The following is a 14,406-nucleotide window of genomic DNA, read 5'->3' on the forward strand; positions in this document are numbered from 1 at the left end:
TGTTTTTATGTGGTATGTACATTTACTGTACTTATTGCATGCAGAGAGTTAAAGGGGTATTCCCATCACAGACAATGGGGGCATATTGCTAGGATATGCCCCCATTGTCTGATAGGTGCGGGTCACACCTCTAGGACCTGCACCTACAATGAGAACGGGGCGGGGAAACGAACGGAGGGCACACTGCGCATGCATTTTTATGGGGCCGCCGAAAATAGCCGAGCGCTGGCTTGGCTATTTCCGTCTGCCCCATAGACATGAATGGGAGAAGGGACGGTGTGTGTGCGGTGCACTCCCATTCAGTTCTATGGAAGCAGCGGGGAGCAGTGCTTGGTGGTGGACGGAACCTTGGGAAATCCGGGGTCCTCCAGCCACAGCTCTCCCCGCTCCGTTCTCATTGTAGGTGTGGGTCCTACCTTGGGACCCCCACCTATCAGACAATGGGGGAATATCCTAGCGATATGCCCCCATTGTCTGTGATGGTAATACCCCTTTAAGAGTCAATCAATATGCCCCCAGTAATAATAATCTCCCCATATGTATTAATGGGCGCCTATAGTGCCCCAGTAGTAATAAAGCCCACCACAGTTCCCTTCAGTAATTATAAAACCAAGCATAATGCCCCAGTAGTATTAAAGCCCCCACATTGTGCTCCAGTAGTAAATATGTCCACTATAGTGCCCCGTAGTAGTACTAAAGCCCTAATAGTATGACCCAGAAGTAATAATTCCTGCCTATAGTGCCCCCAGTAGTAATAAAGCCCCAAAATGTGTGCCAGTAGAAAAAAAATGCCCCCCCCCAAGTAGTACTAATGCCTATTTATCATTTGTGCCCGCAGAAAAAAAATGTCCCTTATAGTGCCCCCAGCAGTACACATGGCCCATTATAAAGTGTGCCAGTAGGAACAACAACCCCTTATTATAGAGCTCCCAATGTCCCCATAGTGCTCCCCCAGTTAAAGGAAAAATAACAAACGCCAATACTCACCTGCCTGCCACTGTCTGTGATGTGGTGCAGGACCATGCATCTCCCACCCCGCTTGCAGCCTAGCTCAAGTGGCGCGATGATGATGTAATCATGCCGCCTGACTGAGCCGGCCTGTCATAGGATACAGGCACCAGGCCTGAAGACTATCAGAGTGCGACTATCAGCGTTCAACTGAATTGACATCCTCAGGACTGTCATTTAGTTGAATATTGAGATGCCCTAGCAGCCAGCAATGAAATTGGCTTCTATGGCAGTCCGATGTACCCCCTCACCTTGTGCCATGTACCTCTTGGGGTATGTGTATTTAAAAAGTACAGGGGCAACACTGTTCTGAGGAGGGCATCATTAAGGGCCAACACAATTGTGAGGTGGTCTCTGAGGGGCGACACAATTGTGAGGTGGTCTCTGAGGGGGCAACACAATTGTGAGGTGGTCTCTGAGGGGCAACACAATTGTGAGGTGACACATTCTTATTCTGACAGTATGTCACACAAAGAACCACTATGCTGCTGCACATGTTGCCCCCCTTTGATTGTTGTATGGTAATGTTCCCTTATAAGGCTGGTCTAGACAGACAGGTCACCCCTCCTGAAAAAGTCTCCACTTTCAGTAGTTAAAATACAATAATCATGATTAGTAATAGTATTTTAGAGGTCCATGGCGAGGCCCCCCCCCCAGTACAGAGGAGATTGGCGGGGCCCCCCAGTAGGCCCGCCCTCCAGGGGCCAGCTGTAAGTAGGACTGCCTCTACTGACTACTAGTATGTTTATACCGTAACAGCCATGTACGGCCCCGTACCACGTGATATGACGGGCTCAGATGAGGCGTGGCCAGCCCTTCCTATAGTACAGGCGACCGTAGTAAGGGGCGGGACAATACTGTACATGGGTGCATACATTGAATTTGCAGTGGGCGTGGTCTCGTTGTGGCGGGGTTTTCGAGCGCGGTCCTGTCTAATCTGGCGGGAAGTGGCCAGGTACCTGACAGAGGAGCATGGAGCGGTCACCGGAGCTGTATGTGCTGTGCGATCCACAGAAGCCCCCGGTGCGGCTACAACGGTAAAGTAACGGGGGGAGGCTTGTGTCGTGTCACCTGCCAGAGTCAGAGTCCCCTGTCACGTCGCTGACAGCTTATGACTGGGCGCTCTCATAGACCACAGAATAGTTTTCTACAAAGTGTCTGACAATATCCAACCCATCCACCATGGCCCCGGCTCCTGTCCGCTCTGTATACGATAGGCTGGACGTCTGTGCAGTAAGGTTATGTTCACACTGTGGATTCTGTGCTGAAAACGGCAGCATCTGCCATGAAGCCTAAGAGTAAAAGACAGCGGCTACACCCACCAATCGGCTATAGATCTGAGGGGCTCACCCTAGGGCTGTGTAGAAAGAAGTAATTCTGTGAGATATGAAGGGTACTCTACATTTGGGATCACACACAGGATGAATATGGCAAATTTACATTTAATAACAGTTAATCTTCACTAAAAATACAATCCCAAAATGACATAAAATGAATCAGCCTGTTGCAGAATATCAACTACTAATAAAATGCATCAATTATTTATACAATAATAATGTTAAAATCTGCCACTGTATAGGGGAGAAAGAAAGGTAAATTGTCCGCTGTATATATCTCCTCCTCGTGGTTAGATAGGATTTGGATATAGCAATGTAGCAGTAGAATTCCCAGATAGACTGTTCAGTGTTATAGTTGGTACCAACTGATCTTTGTTGTTTTTTAAAGTGCAGTTTGAAATGAAATATGCAGTCCATGCAGCTTTATATAACATGGTCCAACCTTAATATGCAGTCCATGCAGCTTTATATAACATGGTCCAACCTTAATATGCAGTCCATGCAGCTTTATATAACATGGTCCAACCTTAATGTGCAGTCCATGCAGCTTTATATAACATGGTCCAACCTTAATATGCAGTCCATGCAGCTTTATATAACATGGTCCAACCTTAATATGCAGTCCATGCAGCTTTATATAACATGGTCCAACCTTAATATGCAGTCCATGCAGCTTTATATAACATGGTCCAACCTTAATGTGCAGTCCATGCAGCTTTATATAACATGGTCCAACCTTAATATGCAGTCCATGCAGCTTTATATAACATGGTCCAACCTTAATGTGCAGTCCATGCAGCTTTATATAACATGGTCCAACCTTAATGTGCAGTCCATGCAGCTTTATATAACATGGTCCAACCTTAATGTGCAGTCCATGCAGCTTTATATAACATGGTCCAACCTTAATGTGCAGTCCATGCAGCTTTATATAACATGGTCCAACCTTAATGTGCAGTCCATGCAGCTTTACATAACATGGTCCAACCTTAATGTGCAGTCCATGCAGCTTTACATAACATGGTCCAACCTTAATGTGCAGTCCATGCAGCTTTACATAACATGGTCCAACCTTAAAGGGGTTGTCCGGGTTTGGGGACATTTGTCTATTAGTAATCTAATAACATAAACATCACAAACATGCATGTGGTACCTTTAGAGCATATTGCTGAAGCCCTGTTTTCCTGGTTTCAATTCATGGCCGGAAGTGAGTATTTTCTTATCTTCAGTGACGTACCGGGTCCCTGGCAGGCGAGCAAAGCTTCCTCTTCCTCTGCTCACGGAGCCCGGTGACGTCACTGGCAGTCTAGATGATAATGCAGAGAGGTTGGAGGGGCAGTTACTTGTCCGGCCGGCATCGCGGTAAGCCCCGCCCCCATCGCGCTAAGCCCCGCCCCAGTCGGTGACATCACTGGCAGTCTAGGTGATAATGCAGAGGTTGGAGGGGCGGTTACTTATCCGGCCGACATCGCGCTAAGCCCCGCCCCCAGTCGGTGACGTCACCGGGCCTTCAGCATTACAATGAATGGAGGAGGATTACTATGCTTGTTAGCATAGAAAACTCCTCCCATCAGAATTAGCTAATGGGGCAGAAGGCTTTAGAAAGGAGGAATTCCTTTCACCACAGGATGGCCGTGCTAATTGCATATATTGCATTTAGACAATGGCATGTTGATTTGTGTAAAAAAAAAAAAAGAGATAAAACAATGGCTCAGTTGAAAGAAAAGGTAATATTAGTGTAATCAGTCAGCTTTTTTTTTTTTTTTTGTTGATTTGAAATAAACGGATAATCCTATTTATGTAATGGGGCTGCTTTTGTCTAGTTTAAAATAATTTTTTTAGCCCCGTACTTGTGTTTTGGAATGAATCTTTTTTGCACATTCTCCTTTTGGAGCTGCAGTGCGAGCATTTCCCTTTCCTGTGGTCATACATCGGTCTCAACTGGTCAGTATATAAGGTTTACCTTGATATAAATATAGAGATTATATATATATATATATATATATATATATATATATATATATATATATATATATATAAAGTGTGCCCCTTACAGTGTGACAGTGTCTGGTATGTTTATGGATGCATGTGGGAGCGTGCCCCTTACAGTGTGACAGTGTCCGGTATGTTTATGGATGCATGTGGGAGCGTGCCCCTTACAGTGTGACAGTGTCCGGTATGTTTATGGATGCATGTGGAAGTGTGCTCATGACAGTGTGACGGTGTTCGGTATGTTTATGGATGTATGTGGGAGCGTGCCCCTTACAGTGTGACAGTGTCCGGTATGTTTATGGATGCATGTGGAAGTGTGCCCCTTACAGTGTGACAGTGTCCGGTATGTTTATGGATGCATGTGGGAGCGTGCCCCTTACAGTGTGACAGTGTCCGGTATGTTTATGGATGCATGTGGGAGCGTGCCCCTTACAGTGTGACAGTGTCCGGTATGTTTATGGATGCATGTGGAAGTGTGCCCCTTACAGTGTGACAGTGTCCGGTATGTTTATGGATGCATGTGGAAGTGTGCCCCTTACAGTGTGACAGTGTCCGGTATGTTTATGGATGCATGTGGGAGCGTGCCCCTTACAGTGTGACAGTGTCCGGTATGTTTATGGATGCATGTGGAAGTGTGCCCCTTACAGTGTGACAGTGTCCGGTATGTTTATGGATGCATGTGGGAGCGTGCCCCTTACAGTGTGACAGTGTCCGGTATGTTTATGGATGCATGTGGGAGCGTGCCCCTTACAGTGACGGTGTTCGGTATGTTTATGGATGCATGTGGAAGTGGATGCATGTGGAAGTGTGCCCCTTACAGTGACGGTGTTCGGTATGTCTATGGATGCATGTGGGAGCGTGCCCCTTACAGTGTGACGGTGTCCGGTATGTTTATGGATGCATGTGGGAGCGTGCCCCTTACAGTGACGGTGTTCGGTATGTTTATGGATGCATGTGGAAGTGTGCTCATGACAGTGTGACGGTGTTCGGTATGTTTATGGATGCATGTGGGAGCGTGCCCCTTACAGTGTGACAGTGTCCGGTATGTTTATGGATGCATGTGGAAGTGTGCCCATGACAGTGTGACGGTGTTCGGTATGTTTATGGATGCATGTGGGAGTGTGCCCCTTACAGTGTGACAGTGTCCGGTATGTTTATGGATGCATGTGGGAGTGTGCCCCTTACAGTGTGACAGTGTCCGGTATGTTTATGGATGCATGTGGAAGTGTGCCCCTTACAGTGTGACAGTGTCCGGTATGTTTATGGATGCATGTGGGAGCGTGCCCCTTACAGTGACGGTGTTCGGTATGTTTATGGATGCATGTGGAAGTGGATGCATGTGGAAGTGTGCCCCTTACAGTGACGGTGTTCGGTATGTCTATGGATGCATGTGGGAGCGTGCCCCTTACAGTGACGGTGTTCGGTATGTTTATGGATGCATGTGGAAGTGTGCCCCTTACAGTGACGGTGTTCGGTATGTTTATGGATGCGCGTGGGAGTGTGCCCCTTACAGTGACGGTGTCCGGTATGTTTATGGATGCGCGTGGGAGCGTGCCCCTTACAGTGTGACAGTGTCCGGTATGTTTATGGATGCATGTGGGAGCGTGCCCCTTACAGTGTGACAGTGTCCGGTATGTTTATGGATGCATGTGGGAGCGTGCCCCTTACAGTGTGATGGTGTCCGATTGTCTCTAAGCGCTGCAAACACTGAGCACATGACAGATGCCAGAGATAGAGCAAGGAGGAGTTTATGGGTGTACATATGGGGGAGGAATATGAGGCAAGAGGATGAATATGTATGAGGGGGCGGATCGAAGGAGGAGTGGATGCTGTGCAGGATGCATGAATATGTATGAGGGGGCGGGCACAGGGACACGATGTTAGACAGGAGAAATCAGCAGATGCTGCCCTGCACTGAGACCCACAATGCAGTGCGGCAGGAAGTGAAGAAACAGATAAACAGATATGTAAACAATGTGTTCAGGGCTGTAGGAGCCATGCGCCAGTGTAAAAGACACCTCAAACCACCTTGGGAACATAGACTTGGCTACTAAAGGTGAGTAAGATGTTTTAAAAAAAATAAGTTTGATCCCGGACAACCCCTTTAATGTGCAGTCCATGCAGCTTTACATAACATGGTCCAACCTTAATGTGCAGTCCATGCAGCTTTACATAACATGGTCCAACCTTAATGTGCAGTCCATGCAGCTTTACATAACATGGTCCAACCTTAATGTGCAGTCCATGCAGCTTTACATAACATGGTCCAACCTTAATGTGCAGTCCATGCAGCTTTATATAACATGGTCCAACCTTAATGTGCAGTCCATGCAGCTTTACATAACATGGTCCAACCTTAATGTGCAGTCCATGCAGCTTTAAATAAAACAGGGTATGCCGCTCTATTACACTGCACTGAATATATCAGCCTGGCGGCTGTATGATGCGCTGTTGTGTCCGGACCTAAAAGTAAATGTCTGTTACCGGACTCTCAATGTGCCGCTCACCCGCCTCCCAATAATCAGCGTCTCTTACCGGCCCCCCGATTCGCGGCGTCCTCCGCTGCCCTGCTCCTCACCCTGTACGCGGCGTCCCACGTGGTGATGCAAGCGTCGGCGCAGTGTCTCACGTGGCCCGGAAGGGGTGTTACTTGCCGGTCAGCTGATCGCGTTTGACGGAGGTCCTGGTCGGACTAAAGCAATTCATAGACAGGCCTGTCGTTCTTAGTTCTGTAGTCTTTACGTGCACATCAGTCAATTAAGCTCACTTGCTGGGACCATACGCGTTTCGGGGACAACCCCTTCTTCAGTGGGTATCAGGAGTGAGCTTTGATACTCATTCTTTATAGGCGGATGCCTGTCAATCAACCGTGCTAGTGGTTTATATCCAAAGTCCGGACTGGAATCCTTATTGATAATCTTTCCTCTCTCTCTCTTCACTTTTAAAATACTATACAAATTATCATAACATGCTAAAATAATTCATAAATAGTTAAAATTGAAATTATATTCCTAAAATATACATAATATTCATACCCAGGCCGTTAGTGGCAATTCATTATAAAAGGATTCATGTATTGTGGCAACATAAGTAACAATTTATTTGGGGGGGGGGGGTATTTTTCTTCTTGGGGAAAATATTATAATCTATTTTATTCACACAATATATCCCACATTAGAACACTGAGTTGGTTCGCCTTGACATTGGGCGGATACTTGAATGTCGAGTGGGATAATGGTGATGATGGAATAGGCGGAGGGAGACATGTAGGGAGAGGAGATCTGCTATGAAGCCGCCTCTGTCTGCGCAGGATTTTTACCTGCTGTTTTATGGAGCGCCCCAAGAATGGAAATCCCTATTTTTGGCATGGACCCCAGGAGAAACCGCAGAAGGGAGAATGCAATAAGTTGGGAGAGGGACGTAGCTTTGCGAATGGAAAACGTGGCGGTGTTTGCTGAACGCGGCAGCCTTTGTCATAATTAATTGTGTGAACATAACCTAGATCTGTGACGAACCAGCAAAGTGCATGAGATTTTAGCAAACCCACAGACTGCTGGTAAAATCCATGAGTGTGGATATCTGCAGCATGTCAGTGAATGGAGATCTACTGCAGACTGCACCTCTGCAATGCACAGGTGAAATCCACAGCAAAATCTGTCGCCAAACAAAGGAGCTTTTAAAATTGAATGGTGGAATCTGATTGGTTGCTATGGGCAACTGAGACAGTTCTACTTTACACCAGTTTGATAAATGACCCCATTGCACGGTTAGTGGGTCTTGGGGACCAGGTGCGGCCACCACTAGTACAATGTTGAAATGATCTGTTTGATAAGTTAGGAGTCTCTCACATCACCAACACTCATCCTCCATCCTGAAGAATTAAAGGGGTTATCCAGGAATTTATCCTCAGGATAGGTAATGCGTATGAGATCTATGGGGATGAGACACCAGTGACCCTGGCAATCAGCCAGTGACATCACTGTACATCAGTCACATGGCCTAATTGAGCTCAGCCCCATTCAAGTCGATGGGTCTGAGCTGCAATACCAAGCACTGCCACTATACAATATTTGGCGCTGTGCTTGGAAAGCTGCCGGGAGCCTGCATCTATCACCTGAGCTCCGCTGGGTGCAGAAGCCCCCTGAAACAGCTCATCGGCGGGGACTTGGACCTCTGCCTATGTGATAATGATGTCCTCTCCTGCGGACTAGCATTTACAATAATGTATACCTAGCTGAGGTATATAGCCGCCATTTTGTCTTTAGTTTTTTCCCTAGTAGAAAAGTCTGTAACAGAAAGGGGAAACAGTTCAAACACTCCTTTAGTTTACTGTGTGCTATTTGGAATATGAAATGTATCACCGAAAAAGATGCAAAAAAGTTTGAATAACTGACAAAACCATTTTCAAACCCGCAAGTAAAAAAAACAGAAATGTTTGTGGTCGTGAATGGGAGAAAATGGATGGTCTAAATATACCATGTTATAAATTAGTATTTTTCCTATTTCCCAGATCGTCTCGTTCTCATGATACTCTGAAGTTCACTGCCACCTTGCCAGTCCCTTCCCAGATGCTGGTCTTCAGTATGGGTGACTGGTCGGGATTGTCTAGTGACGGTAAAGTGGAGGTTCAGCTGGAAGTTGGTGGAGGAGCTGTGGTCAGAATGGGAACCCTGACCCATGAAGCAAGGTAAGGATGTCTTCTGCTCCCATCTCAGACACAAAACCTGAGATTCTGGAGACAATAATTTTTATTGGAAACAAAAAATTTCAGTACAGTGAAAATGTAAACAATAGAAAAAAACTATTTAATGACAATATTTTGGTAATACAGAAGTAAAAAAATTACATGTAGATTTCAATGGTATATAGTGAAAAACCTGAGAGATTTTGCGGACTTCAAGTTTTACCATATGTTTCAGTGTGTCAGTGAATTTGAGGGTCAATGAAACCAAAACCGCATTCACACATGCAGGGTAAGGGCTTGTTCACACGACCGTGCCGTGTTTTGCGGTCTGCAAACTGTGGATCCGCAAAGCACAGATGACGCCCGTGTGCCTTCCGCAGTTAACGGAACGAATCGCCTATTGTAGAAATGCCCATTCTTGTCCACAAAGCCGACAAGAATAGGACATGGCTTATGATTTTTGCGGGTCCACGGAATGGAGCAATGGATGCGGACAGCACGCAGTGCGCTCCGCATCTTTTGCGGCCCCGTTGAAGTGAATGGGTCCGCACCCGAGACTCAAAAAATGCGGCCTGGATGCGGAACCAAAGCCCGGTTGTGTGAATGAGCCCTAAACCAGATCTTTTCTTGACTTTACCTGGAGGAGTTGTATGTGTAAATGGAAACCTCCGCAATATCTGTCCCGGACTTTACCCAGACGTTTTCTCCCCAGTGCCCAAGTACTAAATCTGGGTTTTGTCTGTGAGTGTATGTGTGAGCACAGCAGTGAATGTTCTGCAAAATCACAGTGGACGTGTACTTCCCGAAATATTTCCCCTGTAGTGAGAGCGAACCTCTCCGGGCTGATAGCTACATTTATGAAAGGCTAAATCTAGTAAATCTCCAGACATGAAATTTATGAAAACAGATAAAATTGAGCATTTGTTAGACTTGCTGAATCAAAATCAATTTTAACCAAGGTTTTCAGATCCTGACGTACACCAAAAGGTGTGATCAGTGGGGGTCTGACACCCGGGACACTGGCCGATCAGCCGTTTTGAGAAGGAAGTGGCACTCCTGCCAGCTCCGCGGCCTTCTCACAGCTCACCAAGCACAGTGCCGTACATTGTATAGTGGCTGTGCTTGGTATAAAAATCTCAGAAAGCCCCTTTAAACAAAAATTTAGCGGCCCAGATTTACTAATCCTATAATGGCATAAACTTTTAGACCGGCACCATATTTATTACAGGAGCTCAGACTGCGTGGTGGATCTGGTGAAGAGACTGTTCTCGGACTCTATACCAACTATTGGTTGTCATAATGAGACAGGTTTTTACCCAAGAATTGTTGTGCATTTTTTTTATGCACAATGCTGCCTCTTAGGCCCTCTCATTTCTACTAAGCTCCGTTCCTTTGCCAAGCATCTCAAATAAAAGTGTAGCAACCCTAGATGCGCCAAATTGTGCTAATTTGGGACACTTTTTACACAGAGTTTTGGCGCAGATACATTCCTCTGGGCCAGAGTTTGTACAGGGGCATATGGTTACTCACTGAGCCCCCATATCGTGCCTCTACATTTTTCAGGGTATTTTTTTCTGTATGTGGATGTTGCATTACACGCAAACTATTTATAAGACTTTTTGTGACATTTTTTTTCTTTCCCAATATGAGAGTAACTTGTATTGCATCCATTCAATTGTAATGTGGATTTACAGATGTTTCCTGTGGGAGCATACGTCCAAGGATGACTACAAAAGCTGCAAATCAGGGAACGGAGAGTTTTCTATCAGCATGGTTATACAGAGACAGGTATCATGTATTTTTTTTACATATATGTTCCAGTCTGTATTAAACAAGTCGACTTGTGTATGTTTATTGCCAGCAGTCTGCAATAAAGGCCCAATTTAACTTAAATCCTAATCTAATTATTTTATTTATGCAGTGACTGTAATATATTTAACCGCTTGCTGTGAATGACATGGCCTAATATGATGATCTGTATTTATGAACAGGCATAATACACTGCAATACATATGCATTACAGTGTATTATACCTTTGATCAAGCCCACTCAGGGCTCCAGATGGCGACCAAAAGGGTCGCAAATGCGACCTAGAATTGCTAAATGGCTACAAGTTTTTGTAGTCTTGTCGCCATTTGCTTTTAGACCTCTGCCATTTGCTCCTAGACCTCTGCTGCTTTCACATTAGTGACATGGCACGCGCTGCCATGCTCTTCTCAACAACACAGGGGAGAAGGAGGCAGTCCCTCCCCCCTGTACTGTACGGGATTATATATTGGAGAAGCTGACAGGAGGGCTTGTTCACACCACTGCTATTTATTTCTGTTCTTCTGCTCTATTAGAGAAGCAGAAAAATGAAAATAACGGATGTTCCGAATCGGGCACATAACTGACCGGGACGGAGCTGAACAGACTCCACTTACTATAATGAAGTCTGTCTTTTTACCAGACAAAAAAGTCTTGCATACAAGCCTCCAACACAGATGGGAACAAGTGTAGGCCTACGTTTTATGCATTTTAATTGCTGCAACTTTTGTACTCCTCCCCAGCTAAAAACATTCGTCAAAAACGGTGAGAAGAGTATTTTTACTGTTTTGGAATAAAAAAATTAGTGCAACCTCTAGTGGACACAAATACTGTATTGCTACTCTTCCTAATCCTTTGTTGTACGTGGATAGAGCCCTAGTGTGGTAAGATGTCCGCTGAAATAATAATATAACAAATACAGGTGCACTCTGCAGTCTCACTAAACCCTCAAACTGATTTTAAAATTGAGAGATTAGTCAACATGTCCTACGGTGTAGAACATGTCTAAGCCCGGGCACCACGTCAAGGTTTCTCAAGTAGCCCGAGACCTAACGCTCTCCTACCTGAGCCGTATGGGCGATACCAGGAGCCAGTGGGCAAATTACAGGAGCATGAGGCCGACTCACAAACAGCTCACCTGTTACCTCCAGCATGTAACCGCTGAAATAATACTGCAGCTTCAGAAGCGACGGACTCTCCATACCAGTGATCTCTCTGCATACTTCAAAGAGCAGAGAGAGGGGAAAGACTGAGTATGTGTGTCCACCTCCATACATTTACTGAACACAGAAAGACTGTTCATAACAGCAGCGGGCACTACACTAACAATATTCCCGGAATATCTGCAGATGTAAGCATATTTCTAAGTGTTAATACAAAAAAGTTCATAATTATGGGCTGGATTTAACTATTTGCACATTTTTCATGGGACAATCCCTTTACTGGGGAGACTTTCAATTCATGCACTGAAATTTGAATACTATTTCCACCCCCTGAAAAGCCGGCTTTGGTGGTGTATAATTTTTATTTATTTTTCCATGTTCCAAAAAAATTAGATATTGCACATTAGGGATCGACCGATTATCGGATTTACCGATATTATCGGCCGATATTCAGGATTTTGAACACTATCGGTATCGGCATCTATTTTGCCGATATTCCGATAGTGTATGGGGAACACAGATCGCGCTGCTGTCAGCGCTCTCCGTGTTCCCCTTAGCAGCACAGGGGAGAAGGAGCAGTGTCTCCTCCCCCTGTGCTGCTCCTGCCGCTGCCACCAATGTAAGGACAGGGGACAGGAGGAGGGGAGGAGCTATGGCCACTGCTCCACCAATGAAGTTTAATCTATCATTCATTCATATACAGGAGGCGGGAGCTGCAGGATCACATAGCCGGCTCCCGGCCTCTATGAGCTGTAGCTGCGATCTGCGGTAGTTAACTCCTCAGGTGCCGCGGATCGCAGCTACAGCTGATAGAGGTCGGGAGCCGGCTATGTGATCCTGCAGCCAGCTCCCGCCTCCTGTATATGAATAAATGCGAGATTAAGCTTCATTGGTGGCGCAGTGCGCCCCCCCCAAGCCCCCCAGTATCAGACATTGGTGGCGCAGTGCGCTCCCCCCCAGTATTAAGCATTGGTGGCGCAGTGCGCCTCCCCCCCCCAGTATTAAGCATTGGTGGCGCAGTGCGCCCCCCCTCCCCCCCAGTATTAGGCAGTGGTGGCGCATAGGGCCCCCCCACCCCAGTCGCAGTGCGCCCCTCCACAGGATCCCCTCTCCCTTGCTCCTCCGATCGGAGCCCCAGCAGTGTAATGCTGGGGCTCCGATCGGTTACCATGGCAGCCAGGACGCTATTGAAGCCCTGGCTGCCATGATAACCTCCATGCTGCTGTGTGCACAAAGCACACAGCAGCAGGGACAGTGTGAGCTCCTATTCACCCTGATAGATCTCTATCAGGGTGAATAGGACAAGGGTTCTAGTCCCTAAGGGGGCTAAAAGTTAGTTAAAAAAAAAAAAATTACAAAAAAAATAATAAAAACACCAAAATATTAAATATAAATGAAAAAGAAAGATTTACAAAAAAAAAAATACACATTAACAATAAACATTAATTTTCAGCAGATTTGTGGGAATTTTTTATTTTTTTTCAAAAATGAAAATTCCCAGAATATCGGTATAAATTATCGGCTATCGGCCTGAAAGTTCACAAATTATCTGTATCGGCCCTAAAAAATCAATATCGGTCGATCCCTATTGCACATTTTACACTGGTACTCCCATGGGTGTAGGAACCCCCAAAAATCTGGGGGGGGGGGGGGGGGGGGGGACACACAGCATTTTTGCTCGCCGGGTATATTCTTATTCAGTAAACTGCGAGTTGTTTATATCGATAAATTTTGTGTGTGTGTGTGTGTGAAAAATCTCACAACAAAAAAAAAAATGCAAAAGGACCAGTTCTTTGTTTATCAGGTCACAGAAATTAACCAAATGTTTGGCATATATTTCAGACTCAAAAATCATGTGCCAGTAATAGGGCTCCCCCATTATGTGCCAGTAAAAAAACAAAGTATTGTATATAGTTTAAAAAAAATTAATACTTATACTTACCTCTTTGGAGCGATGCGATGCAGACCTCTTCCGGCCTGTGTCCCGACTGCAGCGCTGTACGGGTCAGGTGGCGCAATGACGTCATGGAAGCGCTCATCTCCGTGCCTGCCCCGCCGCTGTCGCACACACTGCCGCTAGGGGGGATTTGACCAAACCTGTCCCCCCCCGCATTAGCGAGCAGGATATGAAAGGTGGCATCCTTGTTATAAAACTGGAGGCAGGTAACTTCTAAGTAATATTTACTGCAGGTCTCTGTTAAAGCCAGTCACCAAAACCAAGAACGCAAGAAGAGAAAGAGGCTGAAAGAAGAAGAGAACATTTGTCCTAATAAGGGACCCGTGAAAGGCCCAGTTACACAGCAAAGGGCCAAGAGTGGTAAAGATGGAGCCCTCCCAAAGATGACTCCTGGTAAAGGAAATGGGATTATTTCGGGTAAGTAAAATTATTGCTCAGTGAAGATACATTTTCTCTCAC

The 14,406-nt window shown here is 45.8% G+C and overlaps 1 protein-coding gene across 2 annotated transcripts in view; it reads left to right on the top strand.

The window, feature by feature from the left end:
• The first annotated feature begins 1,920 nt into the window (after positions 1 to 1,920).
• LOC122920994 (rab9 effector protein with kelch motifs-like) overlaps positions 1,921 to 14,406 on the top strand; it is a 30,864-nt gene continuing 18,378 nt past the window's right edge. The window contains exons 1-4 of one of the 2 annotated variants that reach the window (XM_044270861.1): positions 1,921 to 2,045; positions 8,848 to 9,024; positions 10,716 to 10,809; positions 14,181 to 14,364. In XM_044270861.1, coding sequence (XP_044126796.1) covers positions 1,981 to 2,045; positions 8,848 to 9,024; positions 10,716 to 10,809; positions 14,181 to 14,364 — 520 coding nt within the window. In that variant the 5' untranslated portion in view covers positions 1,921 to 1,980. Of the gene's footprint in view, positions 2,046 to 6,256; positions 6,394 to 8,847; positions 9,025 to 10,715; positions 10,810 to 14,180; positions 14,365 to 14,406 lie in introns of those variants that run through there. The other variant, XM_044270862.1, reaches the window with a different exon arrangement.

This window comes from Bufo gargarizans, chromosome 10 (assembly GCF_014858855.1).
Source record: "Bufo gargarizans isolate SCDJY-AF-19 chromosome 10, ASM1485885v1, whole genome shotgun sequence".
NCBI lineage: Eukaryota > Metazoa > Chordata > Amphibia > Anura > Bufonidae > Bufo > Bufo gargarizans.